This window comes from Symsagittifera roscoffensis, chromosome 4, assembly GCF_963678635.1.
Source record: "Symsagittifera roscoffensis chromosome 4, txSymRosc1.1, whole genome shotgun sequence".
NCBI classification, from domain to species: domain Eukaryota; kingdom Metazoa; phylum Xenacoelomorpha; order Acoela; family Convolutidae; genus Symsagittifera; species Symsagittifera roscoffensis.
Genome location: NC_087065.1, coordinates 76,785,857 through 76,805,252, shown reverse-complemented (window position 1 = coordinate 76,805,252; position 19,396 = coordinate 76,785,857). Strand labels below are relative to the sequence as shown.

At 34.0% G+C, this 19,396-nt stretch overlaps 2 protein-coding genes across 17 annotated transcripts in view; one reads left to right on the top strand and one right to left on the bottom strand.

Moving 5' to 3' along the window:
- LOC134843974 (unconventional myosin-XVIIIa-like) overlaps positions 1-2,895 on the bottom strand; it is a 319,060-nt gene extending 316,165 nt beyond the window's left edge. The window contains exon 1 of the mRNA XM_063860373.1: positions 2,883-2,895. The gene's annotated coding sequence lies outside the window, so the exon portion shown is untranslated. The remainder of the gene's footprint in view (positions 1-2,882) is intronic.
- Positions 1-19,396, top strand: part of LOC134843976 (potassium channel subfamily T member 1-like) — a 154,575-nt gene that overhangs the window by 63,882 nt on the left and 71,297 nt on the right. For 6 of the 16 annotated variants that reach the window (XM_063860385.1, XM_063860376.1, XM_063860375.1 and 3 more), the window contains exon 1: positions 11,352-12,598. The exons of 9 other annotated variants lie outside the window; for them this stretch is intronic. In XM_063860385.1, the coding sequence (XP_063716455.1) occupies positions 12,192-12,598 (407 nt within the window). In that variant the 5' untranslated portion in view covers positions 11,352-12,191. Of the gene's footprint in view, positions 1-3,983; positions 4,085-11,351; positions 12,599-19,396 lie in introns of those variants that run through there. One more of the 16 variants, XM_063860389.1, reaches the window with a different exon arrangement.

Genomic DNA, 19,396 nt, shown 5'->3' with positions numbered 1-19,396 from the left:
CTGAAAAAATTATGATGATTTTATTCGCGGAGATTTAATCCGTCTTAGAAACTATTCTAAGTTAGGTTGAAGCATGCCTTTGTTGTTCCGACTTTCGATACGAAAGTAACCGAATATTTGTGCTCGGGGTGAGTTTTTTTTTCTGTTGTTTCTTTCTTTTTTTTTTCTTTTTCAAAAGATACTGTTGTCCTGAGCTTAAATTTGAAAATATATTCTACCTGTGATCATTTTTTGTAAAGTTATGAGGGTTTAAAGATTGCCATTTTGGCAATTTTGACCAATTTGGGACAATTAACGCGCAATATAATTCGCGCTATTAACGCGTAAGCGAGATTTAATCCGTCTTACAAATCGTTCCAAATTGGTTGAACGAAGCTTATTTGCCATAATTGATTTGTTACAAGGAACGAAATCTATCTTTTTGTACTTTATATGGCGTGTGGGGGGATTATTTTCATTAAAAAATTCAAATTTTAGAAAAAAAAATTCATTTTATTCTCTTTCATTAAATTTTTTTATGTATTACTGCTGCTCAATAAACCTTAAAAAGCAGTCGGAACATTCAGGGCTTCGCCCTGATACGAGCAGTCTTGTTCTATTTAATACTTTGTTTATGCAAAATATATCACTTTGTACTTTACATAGCAAGTGGGGGATGATTTTCAAAGGAACTTAAAAGCATTTTTTGAACTTTCTTCAATTCTTTTGAAAACTTTACCAATTTTTAAGTTAAGACTACTCCATAATGAATTAAACAAGACTGCTCGTATGAGGGCGAAGCCCTGAATGTTCCGACTGCCTATTAAGGTTTATGGAGCAGTAATAACATTAAAAAATTAAAAGTAATAAAACAAAATGAAAAATTTTTTTCTAAAATTTGAATTTTTTTTATCAAAACCATTCCCCCACACGCCATATAAAGTACAAAAAGCTAGATTTCGCTCCTTGTACTAAATCAATTATGGCAAATAAAATTTGTTAAACCAATTTGGAACGATTTCTTAGACCGATTAACTCTCCGCTTACGCGTTAATAGCCCGAAATATATCGCGCGTTAATTGTCCCAAATTGGCCAAAATGGCAATCTTTGAACCCCCATAACTTTACAAAAAATAATCACAGGTGAAATATCTTTTCAAATTTGAGCTCAAGACAACAATACCTTTCGAATGATATAAAAAAAATCCGTCAAAAATGGCTAGTTAAAAAGTCGAAATTTGTCTGAAGAAAAAAAACCCACCCGAGCACAAGTATTCCGTTACTTTCGTATCGAAAGTCGGAACAATAAGAACATTTAGGGCTTCGCCTTGATATGATTGATATGAGCAGTTTTGTTTTAAATTACTAAACGAACGCTCAGTTGTTTTATATAAATTATAATTCGGCGACAAGCTTGTATACAGATTGCCGGCAGTCACTTTTCAGGCAGTTGCAGACAAACTCAAAAAACTTATTTGCTTGGAATTTCGGGGTAAATTTACGGTTGTTTGACTGTTGACGAAATTTGAACAGGAACGCAAAATATCGTCATTTGGTAAGGGTATTATAAATTATAACGAGCTATTCTTCTTAAAAATTGAAATTTCAACAGGCTAAAATAACAGAATCGATATTACAGACTCAAAATAACCTATTTGAAAATTTAGTCTTTAAATTAGCAAAAAACCAAAGAAATTGTTGGTTGTTAGTTTTTCATATGATAAATAAATGTTTTACATTTTCATATTAACTTAATCATTTTACCTCATTTTATTTAGAAATTTAAAACTGGTTTAAAATTGAAATATTTATGAGAAAAATTGAGATAGCTTATGGATCATGTGAACAAAACAGTCTAACAGGTCAATTTAAAGATCAAGAACCTTCCTGATTTTTTTCATGGCATTTTTTCTCAAATTTTCTATTTTTCAAAACACTATCTGAGCCCTTTTTTTTTTAAAAAAAATGCAAAAAAACAAGTTCTATTTGTGTGAAAACCGCCCAATCCTGTGTCTTGGCGCCCAAGGCAACTCAAGACGAATTTTAGGCTTGAATGCTGCAAAAAAAAACCCAAGTGGGCGAAGTGGTCAAGTTCCTGTGGGGTTGATTGCATGTAGCCCCTTTCCGGCACAGATGTATGTGATCAAATTTTCAATATTTGATTCATTTTTCGATGCGCTTATAAATTCTGTAGTTCATTAACAGTAGATGCTCAAAGTGATAAAACTATGATTATGATCAACTCAGATAGATTTAAACCGATTTTAATTCAATCCAAATTGATTAACCATGTACACAATGAAAGAACTGAAAGAGATTTTAAATCCAAAAAATCTTCTTTCCATAAAAGTTTGGGTTGATTTTGTTTGTTACTAAGTTTATTTGTCAACTTGAATTAATATTACTTTTGCTCCATTTTTTCAGCAAAACTGTACTCAAAAGAAGTCTCCGCTATTGTTACAGTAATCTAACGTCACTTGAGGTGAATTGTTATGGCAAACTTCTATTTTATAGGTAACCCTCTAATATTTTGCAATCTATGGGTCCCCGTGGTGATACAAAAAAAATAAACGAAATTTTTTCAAATGCCAATTAAACATTTTAATGCCTTTATCTGCCATTTTGATTGCCTTCAAATGCCATTCTTCAATGCTTTCAAATGCCAACTCTTCGTCAAATGACAGGTTGAGACCAACATTTCTAGCTTATATAAACAAAAAAATGAAAAAATCAATTAGGAAATTTTTTTTTGCTTCACGAACTCTGCACACAGTTATTCTTTCATTTACTCGAGTCGAACAAATAAAAAAAAGTCTGCAAATAATCTACAAAAAAATGGATTGATAGAGACGATTAAAAAATTAGTTTAAATCAATTTCAAGGAATTTAATATTTTTAAATCGATTTAATAAGTTTTCTCTTGATTTAGTTAGATAACTTAATTTTCATCAAGACAAAGCTTTTTCTCAAAAAAAAAAAACAAAATTGATTTATTCAGATCCGGTTAGAAAAAACTTAAGTTGAATGATTTGGTTGTAAAATTCTATCAATTGAATTTGGACTGAAATAGATTTCAATCCATATTTTTTTCCAACGTTTTACTCCATACGTTTTATACGTTTTGCTACTTAAATTGATCTTAAACCATATTTGTTGTTGCAGGTATTCTAAATCCGGTCAACTTCTGATCGAATATTTTTCCAATATCTATTGCAAGTTTAGGCTTTGGCAATTTTTTCTTCTAAGTTTATCTTTTCGTAAATTGTTGCTCTGAATTGCAAAATTAGAATTTTGTTTTTCTTCGGGGAGAGTTTTTTTCGTTTTTATTTTAAATGAATTGAATTGTGCAATAATTGAAAATAGTTTTTTCTATTCAGTATTTCAAAAAAAAATAAGTATCAGATATCGGAAATTCGTTTAAATAGGAAGGGAATTTAATCTTTTAGCTTACGGGTGAAAAATTTATTTGTGAATGGAATGAAATGTTTTTTTTTATATTGCTGAGCAGCCAAAAGCGTCACCGTTCATCCATAGATTGATCAATGAGAAAATTGAAGCAAAAAATTTTTCATAGTTTTTGGTGCGACAACTAATTTGGAGTTAATTTATTTTTTCGGCCTAATAACAACTTTAGCGGATAAAAAATTTTCAGTAAAAAACGGGACAATTAAGCCAGCTATACGTTTCCTTACATTGAAATTTTGAAGTACTATTAGCAGCGTGAAAACATTTCCCCATCTTTCTAAAGAGCACTAAAGCGCTTCAAAAGCTTTGTCAGGACCGACTATCATCAATGTCAAACTAACGTCAATTTACACTAGATTACAGGGAAAGAAAAACGTTTATATTTCCGGTTAGTTTTTAAACCTATTAGCTGAATCTGCAAGCGTGGTAACAGTCATATCAGTATATTGCATCTACCTCTAAATTTACCTTTTGATTTGAAAATGGGTGCCCGTTCCAAGTTTCTCAAGTTTAATTTGTCTCCCATGAGGAGGGATAGAAACAGCAGCAGGTGGAGGACAGCAGTGCCCGAACTAATGAGAAGTACCTTCCCATTCCCATATGCTGCTGTGAACAAACATTCCGAATCAGTGCAGCAAAGGTTAGTTTACCATAAACTAAGATAAAATTTTCAAATCTTTGTTTTCCATCACCCCTATGCAAAGGGGGGGGGGGGGGTTCTTTACAAGGTAAAAAAATTCGTATATGTTGAGCTGTTAATTTTTTCTTATTAGGGGGGGGGGGCTCGTTACAACGTTGCCATAGGTTGGGAAGAAGGAAGAATAGTTAACAAAATCCAAATATTCTGCTGTAGCTGCATCTAGCCTTTGACAATTTCTTAGACAATTTCTCGAAAGCTTTTCCACTTGATTGAACCGATCAGTTTTAGTTTATCAGTCGGTCAGAGACTGTAGAAAGGGTCACATTTGATTCAGCTTTGTTCTTTGTGTTTGAAGATTTTTGTGAATAACTTCGTTCCACTTTGTTTAAAATGTTTAGAACAATTTAAGAATTATGATTTTTGTTATGAACCGAACTGTGAAAGTCGAAGCAAAAAAAATCAAAACTGAGCATCAGGAGCGGATCTAGGATTTTCTCGAGGGAGGATCTGGGATTTTCGAAAATTTTGTCGATCTTTTTTAGGTCGGCCCAATTGATTTTCTTAGCTATCCTAAATCACCATAAGGACCCTATTCTGACCCCAATTTCTGTGCAAATTTTTGAGAAAAAAAACAGGCCAAAAAATGGCATTTTTGGCTGTTTTTAGAAAAATTTGATCAAAAAATTGCGTTTTTTCGGCGCGCGCTCCCCCCCTCAAAGTTAGTATGATTTAGCGCTCAAAGCGCCTTTAAAAAAATTTTAAGGTCAGTCAGCCGAAAATGTATATCTCAAAATAGTACAAAAGGGAGACCCTTTGGGCCAGCAGGAGGTCGAATTCCTGAGCTCCCCCCCCCCCCCTAAATCCGCTGGTGCTGAGCATGGTAAACTGAGCATTTTCTAAAAAGTAGCTAAATAGTAAGTGCATAAAAAATAAAACTAATTTCAGGTGTCAATCAATTTCTGACTGCTTTTTGGCATTTGATTGCTTGCAAGTCCAAACTCCTTCTGGCAGGAGGGGCAGATGATGAGCTCAGCACCCAAAGCGTCCCTTTTTTTAAACTAATTTACTGATTTTCATGTTTTACGCCATCCGTTTTTGGCCCAACGGCCCTTCAAACTTTCTAAGGGCGCCTTAGGCGCTAGTTTATAATTATTTTGAGAGGGGAACGCGCTTTCTTGCAAAAGTTGTCTGCAAAAAGTGCAGAAAAATTGGTCAAGATGTCGTTTTTAGAGTTTTTGAGAGCACTCACATAATCATATTGATCAACCTAATAAAATCGACAAAGTTTTAAAATTTTTTGAAAATCCGCGCCCCTCGAGAAATCCCTAGATCAGCCCCAAGTTCTATTAATACAGAACTAGGTTTTTTAAGCATTTGAAAGCAATTTGAAAATATTGCAAGTTTTGATGAAAAATTTTTGTGCTTCCAAGGCACAGCAAATTTGCCTTTTTTGGCCTTCAAACAATTTCAATTACTGCCTTTTTTGGCCTTAACAACTAACAATATTTTGGTAAAGCTTGGGATCTTGAACGGAAAAGTTTTCTCAAAAAAAAATACGCATCTGCCCATTATATAAATTTTTAATGTATCAATTTTTAAAGTAACATTGGCATTTAAATAAGATGGTAAAAATGGCGGTCGATGTTCAGTCTTTATTTTTTTAGATTAATTTATATTTACGTTTCTGTTTCTAAGATCCAGAAATCTGTAACTGTCAACCGTCAAATCAAATATTGAGTAAGGCTGTACAAGGAAAATGTCTTGAACAGTGGTGTTAGATATATTACTCACATTTTTAATTGTTTTTTCTTATAATACTTTTTGCGAAGTTATCGGTGATAGGAAGAATTTGCCCTGTTTGAATAACAATTGGTGTTTCTTATTTCGTAAAAAAATTAAGCTACTGCCTAACAAAACTGTTTGTAGAGGGGGAGTCCGGGCAGTTCAGACTTCTTTATTATGTATCAATCGTCTTTTTTATTCTACTTTTTTGAAAAAAAAGTTTCCACAAGAAATGAAGAAAACTTCCAACTTGTTTCAAAAAAAATTATAATGGCGACATCCATCTCACACAAAATGCCCAAAACTTAGTGATAGCTGCCGTTTTCGTTTATTACTATGCTTTATGGTTCAATCAACTTTCATCAAATCAAAACTTCTCTGAAGTTTTTTGAGAGTCGGTTATTTTTGTTAAGTGCGAATGCCAAAAAAATACCTACAGACTCGATTGATCCCAGTTTGTTCAAATTGGCAATTTTATTTAACCAGATGATTAATTTTACGAAAACTAATTAAAAGTGAAAAAATTGATGAACTCCTGGCATAGAAAAATTTTTTTCGATTGTTTGGAGAAAAAATACATCAAAAACAAAAATTATGCGAGGTTCTGGTCTATATTAAGTAATCATGATGCCATTGCTTGAAAATTCTTCATCTCCTGTTCAGACGCTGCTTCTGAACAGCCAACTGGTTTGTGGACTTTAATTCTTGAAATATGAAATCAAGCGAGTCTTTAACTTTCAGGCGAGTTCAGTTTCCTAGTTGACCACTGCACTAGATGATCAGTAGAAAGTGGCTTTACAGTTTTTATCGCCATCGGATCCTCCAGGTTAAATCCCTTCAAGCTGCATATCTTTGAAGCTGCTTTTTCCATTATCGTGTTGTTATGCTTTAATCCATTGCATCAAAATATTTTTATCCTAGGGCTTGCAATGGTTCACAAAAAACCAAACAACATTTTTTAGTCAGGTCCTCAAATCAAATCACGTTTCCTTTACGTGCCACAAATCTTGTTTCTAATTTTTTCCGCAATCAGGTTTTGCTTTTTTCGTCACATCCAACAAATTTGCATTTTTTGCTTTCGAATATAAATTTTGCCAACAGCCTCTGTCCAGATTTTGCACCAGGCACCGGAAAACACGCAAGTAAACTTTCTTAACGGTGATGTCTCAAAATGAATCAGTGAAATGGGGTGGAATTTGAAATAATTGCGGATCCGGACACTTTTTGACATCGCCTGCGCACAGAGTATCTCTGTAGGTTCTGCTTCTGTTAGTAGATCTCAATTTTGCAATAACGCTCTGTTACAATATTTTTAAACGTTTTTGCACTGAGAAGCCTTGCTTCACGCGGACTTCTCTTTAGATTCTGTAAGGAGCTTTTGGGAGAATACTCATGTTCAACTTCAGTTTTCAGTAATATGCCTGCAACATCTGAAATTTCATTAAAGCGTCTCTCTTTGTCACCGGATGGTTTTCAATTGACACCCATTTGAAGTTGTTGGACATACTCAATACATGCTGGCACGATGCACACTCCAAACTTCAATTAACGACAGGTTTTTTTTTTAAATATCCACTGCTTATCTGTTCAAGTCTTGTGGTCAGTTTTTTTTGGTAGAGCTAATTTTTGCTTTTTTGAAGCTATGCTGACTTGGCGTGCCAATGATTGCAATTTATTTCGAATCCGACTTTTTTTAGTTAATCCAGTTGTCAATTCGTAAGCCTGAACATTCAACTTAGGATGTTCAAAACAGCTGACAACGGTGTTTCACAGTAAACTACTTACTATTTAATACCAGTAGCTGTTAAAAAGAGTCCACTGTAAGTATGACGAGCCTCTAGCCATCGCTGTGCTTAAACTCATCCGTCCGACACTTGGTTTTGCAGTCCGAGACCCCTTGCCCTCAGTTTGCAATTTAGTTAATTTTTGGTTCTCCACTGTTGTCTCATCCCAGTTCTCAAAGGTGGGAAAAAATAACTCTCGCACATGAAACTTTCTAGTAGTAAGGAGTTTGCTTTTCCCTTTTGTTAAGGCTGCTGCAGAGCCTCTGGAGAAAACTGCCTTCTCCAGCTTGAAGTCCTTTGCAAAAAGTCCAGGTTGCCACCACTGGCTTCTGTGCAGCTAATCCACTAGTTGGCTTTTTTGAGAGACAAGAAGGCATAAAAAGAAACCCAAAAGAGGCAATCTTTTCTGCTTTCTTCCCACGTTGCAAGGCAGCCCATTGAAAATTGGCATAGAAAAATTTTTTTCGATTGTTTGGAGAAAAAATACATCAAAAACAAAAATTATGCGAGGTTCTGGTCTATATTAAGTAATCATGATGCCATTGCTTGAAAATTCTTCATCTCCTGTTCAGACGCTGCTTCTGAACAGCCAACTGGTTTGTGGACTTTAATTCTTGAAATATGAAATCAAGCGAGTCTTTAACTTTCAGGCGAGTTCAGTTTCCTAGTTGACCACTGCACTAGATGATCAGTAGAAAGTGGCTTTACAGTTTTTATCGCCATCGGATCCTCCAGGTTAAATCCCTTCAAGCTGCATATCTTTGAAGCTGCTTTTTCCATTATCGTGTTGTTATGCTTTAATCCATTGCATCAAAATATTTTTATCCTAGGGCTTGCAATGGTTCACAAAAAACCAAACAACATTTTTTAGTCAGGTCCTCAAATCAAATCACGTTTCCTTTACGTGCCACAAATCTTGTTTCTAATTTTTTCCGCAATCAGGTTTTGCTTTTTTCGTCACATCCAACAAATTTGCATTTTTTGCTTTCGAATATAAATTTTGCCAACAGCCTCTGTCCAGATTTTGCACCAGGCACCGGAAAACACGCAAGTAAACTTTCTTAACGGTGATGTCTCAAAATGAATCAGTGAAATGGGGTGGAATTTGAAATAATTGCGGATCCGGACACTTTTTGACATCGCCTGCGCACAGAGTATCTCTGTAGGTTCTGCTTCTGTTAGTAGATCTCAATTTTGCAATAACGCTCTGTTACAATATTTTTAAACGTTTTTGCACTGAGAAGCCTTGCTTCACGCGGACTTCTCTTTAGATTCTGTAAGGAGCTTTTGGGAGAATACTCATGTTCAACTTCAGTTTTCAGTAATATGCCTGCAACATCTGAAATTTCATTAAAGCGTCTCTCTTTGTCACCGGATGGTTTTCAATTGACACCCATTTGAAGTTGTTGGACATACTCAATACATGCTGGCACGATGCACACTCCAAACTTCAATTAACGACAGGTTTTTTTTTTAAATATCCACTGCTTATCTGTTCAAGTCTTGTGGTCAGTTTTTTTTGGTAGAGCTAATTTTTGCTTTTTTGAAGCTATGCTGACTTGGCGTGCCAATGATTGCAATTTATTTCGAATCCGACTTTTTTTAGTTAATCCAGTTGTCAATTCGTAAGCCTGAACATTCAACTTAGGATGTTCAAAACAGCTGACAACGGTGTTTCACAGTAAACTACTTACTATTTAATACCAGTAGCTGTTAAAAAGAGTCCACTGTAAGTATGACGAGCCTCTAGCCATCGCTGTGCTTAAACTCATCCGTCCGACACTTGGTTTTGCAGTCCGAGACCCCTTGCCCTCAGTTTGCAATTTAGTTAATTTTTGGTTCTCCACTGTTGTCTCATCCCAGTTCTCAAAGGTGGGAAAAAATAACTCTCGCACATGAAACTTTCTAGTAGTAAGGAGTTTGCTTTTCCCTTTTGTTAAGGCTGCTGCAGAGCCTCTGGAGAAAACTGCCTTCTCCAGCTTGAAGTCCTTTGCAAAAAGTCCAGGTTGCCACCACTGGCTTCTGTGCAGCTAATCCACTAGTTGGCTTTTTTGAGAGACAAGAAGGCATAAAAAGAAACCCAAAAGAGGCAATCTTTTCTGCTTTCTTCCCACGTTGCAAGGCAGCCCATTGATCCAAAACTTCATCCAAAACTTCATCCAAAACTTCATCTTTAGCCTCTGGTCGATCATTTTTGCTAATCACTATCCTGAATCGGCTCTTGGATAGAAAAATTCGAATAAATTTATGGGGTTCCATAACCTGTTGAATTTCAGAGTAAGGGCAACTAGGTTTCCGGCAGTGAGGTTAGATGTTGATCTTTGATCAGATGTTTTATCTGCAGTTTGAGAGACGACGGCGGTTGATTTGAGAAGGTGACCTAAAATGACTTCACAACGGATCATCACAAAACATCAGTTGAATAATTGCCCGAAAAATTAATCAGTATATGGTACCAAGTCGGCTTTGTCTGATTTCGACCAGCTTAATTTATTCGTCTGACCATGGGATAGTTTGAAGTCAGCACAAATTGGCGTTTTTAATATTTTTTGAAGAGAGCCATGAAAAAATGAAATCAAATGAAATCACATGATTTTTAGATGGTGTTTAAAACATAGTGCTGTGCCTTCATTTTTTTTCCTATAACATACCTTTTTTTCTTTCAAATGGAAATAACTAAGTCACGGTTGTCGTTTAATTGCTCTTTCTAATGATGTATGGACCAAATTCAGGTCTTTTTAGTACCCCTTTTGAGCTCCTTTTGACATTCAATGTTATTTCCCTTTTTGGCCCCTTTTTTTTCTAATCCTAATCATTGATCCTAATTGAAAATTGGCCTATTTATAGACAATTTTAATTGAATTTTTCTCGAGGGAACGAGGGAAATTTAGTTTAGTACTCAAAACTCAGGCTAAAATGATAGATGTAAATTGATATCAGGGCGAGTGAGGAAAAGAGGCCAAATTATATGATAAATGAAAAGGACAGGAGCAAAACGTGAACTGGTTTTAAAGGCTAAAGAACATTTTTACGACACTGACTCGGAGCTCATAAAGAGATTAAAGAAGATAATTCAGAAAAATACAAATCAGAAATATATATAAATCAGACAAATGCCCTCTAACCAAAATCCTCAGAATATTTTGGCCTAAATCTGGATTCTTTTATATTGAATTTTAATATCTCTCAAAAACTTCTGGGAATTTGAAAAAACTCCGGTTAATATTGGGCCTAATTCAGGGCAAAGCATAGCCTCGCAATGTTACGGCATATGGTATGGTCTATGCTGCATTAAAATTTAAACCTTTTCAATCTGTGTCTGAAAATCAAGACAGAATAACCGCTCCTCTAATTCCTACTAATCCGCCTATGGGCAAACTCCCTTCTCAATAAAAGAAAATTAATCCATTTGCTGTATTCCCAATTACTGATTTAGACTCATTGTGTCTACCTTTTTTCCGTCCAGTTTTCAGAAATCATCAACTGAAAAACGCAAAAATAGTTGTTTGCATAAAAAATAATAATAAACCAAACTTATCAGCTCGTTTTTTTTGGGAATATTCAAAAGCTTCACACTTTTTTGATAAGCCAAACGGCCTGTTTTCATTGTGACTTTTTAAGACAATCAGAGATATGCAATTTGATTTTTTTTTGTATTTTCTTAGCTCTGAGCGGTATAATTTAAGAAACGGAGCCCCTACCCTAATATCCTTTTTCCACCCAACCGTAGAGGAAAATACAATCAGCGAATCTCTTACCCCAGAACCAAAGCTTATTTCCCATTTACTAATACCCTCTCTTATCAAGCGTTTTCTTCCCTGTTGCCTGAAATATTTCCTCCCATTCTGTATTATTTTAGAGAAAACTGAGATACTATAAGACTCGTTTTGAGAGAGATTGAAGAGAGTGAATTCTTTCATATGTCACCAATTTGAAGACCCTTCTTCTGTAAATTAAATTGAAGGCAGATTTAATTTGACATTTGAGGTGCTGTTATTGTCTCTGAACATTTGACTTCAAGTCTTTTCATAAATTGTTTTATTTTGTTCATTTTGTTTATCTTACCATCGTAAAAAAGATTTAAAAGAGAACAAAAGAATCAGTTTAAAAGCAAAAACTGCAAATGCTACTAAAATATTATATATAATTCATAACAAGCTGATGGTTATGTGACACCATTGTTAGCTGTTTGACCAACAATTTTTGTGTGCATTGTAGCATAGCGTTACATCTTCAGACTTGGAGTTCATTTTTGACACAAATCCTACTTAGATTTTTCAAGTTTACGCTGCAGTTGTGCTTCTAATTTTCAAATACATTTGAGACTGAATACTTCAGCAATAAGACAAACCACAGTCTGGCTACGACGCTTTTAAAGATTTTTGTAACCAAATTAAATTGCCAAAAAATATAGTTCGAAGTTCTCTAAAATATTGAAAGCGCACCTGATTAAATTTACACTCTTTTATTTTGCATTCCTTTATTTCCAATTGAATTATCTTGTGATATATTTTAAAAGTTTAAGAGTGGAGAACAACAAAATGCATTTAGCTAGTTCATCATCCACTGCAGATGGTACTAGCAAAAAAATCAATAACTCTACCAATTCAAACGTGCGTTGGTCTTCCTTGCCTCAAGACGAAAGTGCCCCCCTTAATACTTCAGCTGAAAGTAATTTAAGTGCAGATGAAATTCAAAAAGATTCTTCAGCCAAAATCGAAACAAAAGAGGAAAGCAAACCAATCGTAGCTTCCACTGATATCAACAGAGAGTTTAAAAACAACCGCGCCGACAGCGGCAACGAAAGTAGCAATTTGGTTGGTTTTTCATCTGAAACTTTAAGTGGAAACACTCATACGGGTACCAGTGTAGGAAGTGGTCGGAATTCGTTCAAATCTGCTGGTAAGGGGATCATGTTGGTGGGACGCCTTCGAAAACTCACCTCCAGGTTAGATTTGAGTAGTCACTAAACTTGTGATTTGAATTCAAATATATCTGAAGTTTTTATGCTGTCAAAAGTTAATTTCCATAGTTTTCCGTGCCACTAAATGACCAAAATTTGTGGCTTGCGAAAAGTTTTGACGGGTAACAAAAAATTTTCGATGTTTTTTAAAATGGCTTTTGAGCTTTTCAAAAACCCCAAAATGGCCATTTTCAGTGCCGTTCTTGAGCTTTTTTGGAAGGTGTTGACCGATTAAATTGCGTCTCCCTCCTTGTAAGAAGTATATACTGACGCCAATAGCGCCTTCAGAAACGTTTACGGTATTCGACTATTAGCTAGAAATAGCTATTGTTAAATGGTATCAAATGAAGGGACCTTTGGGGGAAATTTGGCAACCCTTGTATTCGAAGAGCGATGGGTTGCTAGTAAATGAAAGTATAGTGTGTCCAGCTATGAATACATGTTTTAGTGTGCTCCCAAAACAACGGCGTTGTTCCCATATTTGATTCAAATTTTTGAGTCCTTGAAAAAATTGTACGATCCAGGTTTAACAAAAAATGTTAGTCATACATTTTTCATTTTATTTAAAATCTTTTATGAAGCTCTATGAAGAGTGTTTTTCATAGTACAATATTGCATTAGAATCAATTTTTCATCGTATATGGAGTTACAAAACTAGCATTTTCCAAAAATTATGAAAAACCCCGGCTTTTTGTTAGTTTTAATTGACCGCCTTAACTTTTGTGTTTATTTCCAAACACAGTAATGCTGAATTATACTTGCCAATTGGTCAGAACGACAATTAAACTCTCATAAAAACCCATTATGGGGTTATAAAAAGAAATAAATAGCTGTCGCTGTAAGAGTATTAAACTCATTCCAGTAGGCCCAAACAAGTTCTGCTGTAGTTTTTTTCGCCGATTGACATTTTTGGGTGATTTTTAGCTGGCCGAATTGGGTGCGTTTTTATCAAAAAGAAAAAATTAGTCCAAATTGAATCCAATTTTAAAAAAAAATTGTGAGCAATTGGAGTAAGTTTCTACCTTTTTTTTGGAATACAGAATTGGTTTTGTTCTGGACATGAAATATGCAAAAGGTTTTTTGTGGAAGGTTAGAATTTTAGTTTTCCAAAGTAACGCTAGTCATACAATTATCATAGGATGGCTAGCTTTTATTCATAGACAAATGGTATGCAGTTGCATGACTAGAGCTTTCGGTGTATGGAGGAAAACCAGGGTAAACACATTAAAACGATCAAATAATCCTCAGTAAAACTCTCAGCAAAAGACAAATCATATATCAGACGCTCCATCGGTATATAAGTCACTCGATAGTTTTTTTGTTTCATCCAAGTTTTCACAAAAATGTTGATCAAAATTGATTGCTCACCCAAATTTATTTATTCTTGAAGATGTATCTCAGATTTGTCCAAGTACGTTCTTCAAACTAAAAGACTAATATTGAAAAAGAATGTTGGTTAACAAAATAGGCTTTTTTGTCTTTCGCAAGGACAACTACGCATTAATGAGAAAGTTTTCAAACTTCAGTCAGCTTGAAAATTTGGACAATTTTTTTTAAATATGGCATCTATTCAAAAAAAAAATTTCTCTGCTCAAAAATGTTCACACTAATGTAATTCAATCAAAACATGAGGTTAAAATAGGCCTAGGGTTTTCTTACTACTTCACAATTAATTTTCAGTTTGAGCTTATTCTGTTCCAGCATTAGACATGCATCATTTTAAATTAAATTTAAGACACCTAGAGATTCTAAGAAAAAACTAGAGGATTAAGGCAGTAATAAACAATTGATTGCTGAATACCAAATCACGGCAAACTCAGACATCATTGTTTCAGCTGTTAAAATTGCGACGCAATTATTGATGACATCTATTCAAAAAAGGTTAAGTTTTCTCAGCTCAAAAACATTCACTGATTGAAATTAAATCAAAACATGACATAAAAGCATTTTTTTTTTTGCAAATAAATTTCAGGTTCAGCTTGTTCTGTACCAGCCTCAGACATGCATCCTTTGAAATCAAATTAAAGACACCAAGAGATTGTAAAAAATACTAGAGGACTAAGGCAGTACTAAAGAATTGGTTGATGAATACCGGATCAAGGTGAACTCAGATATCATTGTTCCAACTCTTGAAACTTCTTAAAACTTTGACGGAATATTGGAAAAAAATCACCAATTGTTATTAAATCAAAACATGAAGTTAGATCAGGCCTAGCACATTTCTAAGTTCAGAAAAAAAATTTCAGTTTGGGCTTGTTTTGTACCAGCCTTAGAATTACATCCGCATAAGTTAGATTTTAGACACCAAGAGATACTAAAAAACTACTAAAGGACTAAAGCATTACTAAAACGTTGATTTATTGATACCGAATTAAGGCAAACTCAGTTATCTTAGTTCCAATTTTTTGAAAATTGTGATTGAATAATTGTGCTTCTGCTTGAGATGTTTCAATTTCTCCAGACAAATTATTCGTTTTTTGACTTTTATTTGGAACCTGATCTAAACTATATTTTATGATTGGATAAATTAAATGTTTTACCAATGTAAAGTATTTAATATTAACCAATCATGATCCATCTAACTAACAACCCACTTATTTGTAAGTGCTGAAGTTACTTGTAATTTCAGCACCAGAGAGATTTGAATTTAACTTAGAAATTAGTTGGACTCTCCCGAGCACTTCAGCAGCCGCAATAAACCAGTATACCCTAGATCTATTGAGCCTAGCAGAGACTAGTTAAACAACCTGAGACTAGATAGTATAAGAGTAAGATTAGGATCGGTATTAGACTAAGAAGTTGCACGAATCTATCCGGCCGAAAATAAGATAGCGTGACGAGCAGACGGTGTACCCTATCCGAAATTACTCTATGAGTTATACACCCCAGACTTAACTCATCTGGTGCGACCATAAGTCTCGAACAAGACCTTACTAGATTAGAATTAACCAAAATTAGATTAGAAATTAGACAAAAACATTTACAAAATGTTATACGACAATAATTTAATTGAAATGTCTCTCCGACTCAATAGATCAGAGCCAATATTCCGAGCCATAATAGAACTACCCGGAATTGGAAGAAGACATCGAACCAAAGACGACATACGACAAAGTAGAAACTTGCCGTATAGTTATATGATAGTTCGGCAAAAGCCAGAACAAACTTTTATATTTCGAATACTACTTGCAATGAATTTAGATTTCCATTTGCAAACATAAAACCTTGAAGTAAATCTTCAAAATCATTTCAGGCGCTAAACAAATTAATATTATACAATAACGATTGATAAAAAGATCTAAGATCGTTTTCCTAAAATTCTGCAGTATTATACAAAACATGTTTGAAGAATATTTATTGGAAAATAAAAATAAAAATTAGTAGCATGACAATAAATGGTCAGTAATCATAAATCATCCTGTTGTTCCAGCTTCATCACCTAAAACATAACAGCAATCATAAACCCACTAATATCATCAAAACACTAAATCTTTCCTTTACACAAATTTAAAACTTTATTAAAATTTAAAGTCACTTAATTTAAAATCAGATCATCAAGGCTTATCCTTGGATCTTAAATCATTTTCTACTTAATTAAATTTTAAATTTGATCATCAAGGCTTATCCTTGGATCAAACAGAACAACTTTGTTCTCCCCCACCCACTTAATTAGTGTCTAACGACCTCAAACGTCGATTCACTACCCAACCCTTTCTAAAAACCCAAGACTAATAGAAATTTTTAAACAAAACTAATCATTCAAATTAGGATAAACAGTGAAGAACTTCGGTTATTCATCCTTCACTTGACCCCTCCTCTTACCAGACCCAGGATAAATCTTAGACTTAGTAAGTTTAAAATAGTATCTAACGAACTACTCGCGTTCTAATTATACCTGAACCTTGTGGATCGATTTACTATTCTCCAACCCTTGAACACAATCACTACCCCTAAGTAAGATTAAGTAAGTTAACACCTTAGCTTATACTAGTCACGAGAAAGTAAAAATCATTCTTCGGAATCGATATACTTTTCTCTCCAACCCTGAACAACTAGACCCAGGTTAAGCTAACCAAAAAATCGTAAGAACTAACAGTTTAAGTCAATAGAAATCATTTAACAACCTTTTGCATCCGTCATTCTAAACCTTATGTCATTTAAAAACCTAGGAAATAAACAAACAATCATTTTACACAATTGTGAAATAGATAACAAAAAATACGACCTTGTAATCACACCTCATACACAAACAATTGGATACATTCGAACAAAACGACAAACACTAAAGAGAAAAATAATAACTAAACAAAGACAAATAACACGAAAAAGATTTTCAAAAAATCGAAACGCATTTTCAGAATCAGAAACCAACAGTTTAGACGAACTTTACAAACTAAAAGAATCAATAGATAAAAATTGCCCACAACACGATCAATTATATTTTTCTGACTCAGAAACAACTTCAAATTCATCACAAAGAGGAAAAAGAAGAATAAAAAAGCAGTATAAACACAAACCAGTACATCTATACAATTGGAATCAACCAATTCGACACATTAATAATTACATATTAACAGTCATCGAACGAAAAAATGAGTTCAACGCACACCCCAGGTGACGAAACTCCAGATGATGATGAAATCTTTCCTTTTATAGTAGATGCAGATACTGATAGAGGACAACACATATTTTGTCAAAATTTACTCGTAAATTTATTTGAACCCGGAATCAGTCCATGTAAAACAGAGTTCCCCGATGTAAAAATCAAAAGACAAATCATAGATCACTATCTAAAAGATATATGCAACATAACACAACAGTATGGAATCTACTCTATAGAATTCACTTCCCCAAACCATAATAATAGAACATATACTATTCAAACAGACGACCTTGATTTAGAATTTTCAAAAGTTTTTTCAGAATATATAAAAAGCATCCAATACCATAACTCACAAAGAGCAAACTCCATTTTCACCAATGAAGTTTTCGCACTAATATATAGTTATATTTCGATATTAGAAAATGAACTCCCATTAACAAATGTCTCACCGACAGAAACATCTAAACATTTAAGAGTACGACATGAAATCACACTACTCTCTAGTTATTTAAACATCATTAAAGAAAATTTCACGAAAGACGACGTTTCACAACATACCAAACACGATTTACAAAAAATTTTAGCATGGTTCATAATAGATTATTTTACACACAATATTGATTTAATTGCACAAGCAAGAAAAAATTTTAGACCCCAAAATTCGAACGATGATACCGCTATCACAGAACAATCAGATTATGTTTGGGACCCCGAATGGTCTCATTCCGCATTTATAAACTTTCCACAATCAATCTCAAGTCAAGCAATAGGTACAATATCTTACATAAGAGATTATGTAAGAGTAATACCATTAACAATTGATGCAACACCATTAAACTATAATACATTTTTACCCGATACACAAAATAATAGTTTAAACTCTACAGTCATACACAATGAAAACCTCAATGGAACTAGGAATCTTACTCAACAAGATATCCAGACACCATCACACTTCATAAATGAAGAAATTGTACACACAACAACTACACAACAAAGTATTTCACCAATACGCCCAAATTTAACAACACCAAGAAATACAAATCCTTCACAAACACAGGTAACCTTACAATCAACCGTTAAACCTTCGGTTGCCCCTAAATATTCACATATGGATTACCAAACATACAAACCCATGACAATACCATCAAAAACACGCAAAACATTCACTAGAAACAACTTTGCAGACCATAATTATAATTATACACATCCATCAAAAACAAATTATCAACCACAAAGAAATTTTAATCAATATACAAAACCTCGAAACTGGGATAACCCAACGGCCCAATATAATTCCACAAATTTTCAACCAAATCCTCCACAGGATCGCAGTGGAAATTACCCATTTTTTCAACAAAATAAAAATAAAAAACAAACATCTTATCAAATGGATTATTTATCCTCAGATGAAGATTTCTTACAACCAGATATATTTGCACCAAATACTCAAGAATATCGTAGACAAGGAATACAGAAAACACGTACAAATCATAGAAATTTTTCTCCACAATCAATAGATGCACAATATCAACAACCAATTCAACAACAAAATCCAATTAATACACAATCTTTTCAACCAATTCAACAACAAAATCCAATGACTACACACTCGTATCAACCATCACAAATGCAAAATGAAATACCACTCCCGTATTATCTTCAACAACATGAAATAACAAGAAACCAACTTTCAAATTTTTCTCAAATGCCAAATGCAGCTGAATCATTACAAATGACAATGAATCCATAACTTATGGGTGGATCATCAATAACATCAAATAAACCTTTAATGGTTTTCACAGGAACAGACCCTGAATACTCTGTAGAAGATTATTTAAACGCAGTAACAGCAAATTTAATTTTAAATATAGGACCTGAACCAATTAATACGCCACTACATCAAAACTGGATACATCGACGCACAGCGTTGATACAAACAACCTTAGATGGCGCAGCCCAAAAATGGTTTTCAGTACTACCTCAAGAAATAAAATCAAACTGGAAAAGATTTACACAAGAATTTTCAAAAATGTTTGACTCCGAAAGAAACAAACAACAACAAAGAGTTTTATGTAATGAAATTCGCAGATTACCAAACGAAACCATCAAGCAAATAGCAGTAAGAATCGAAACACTAGTTCGAAAAGCATATTCACTAAATACACACGACTATAAAA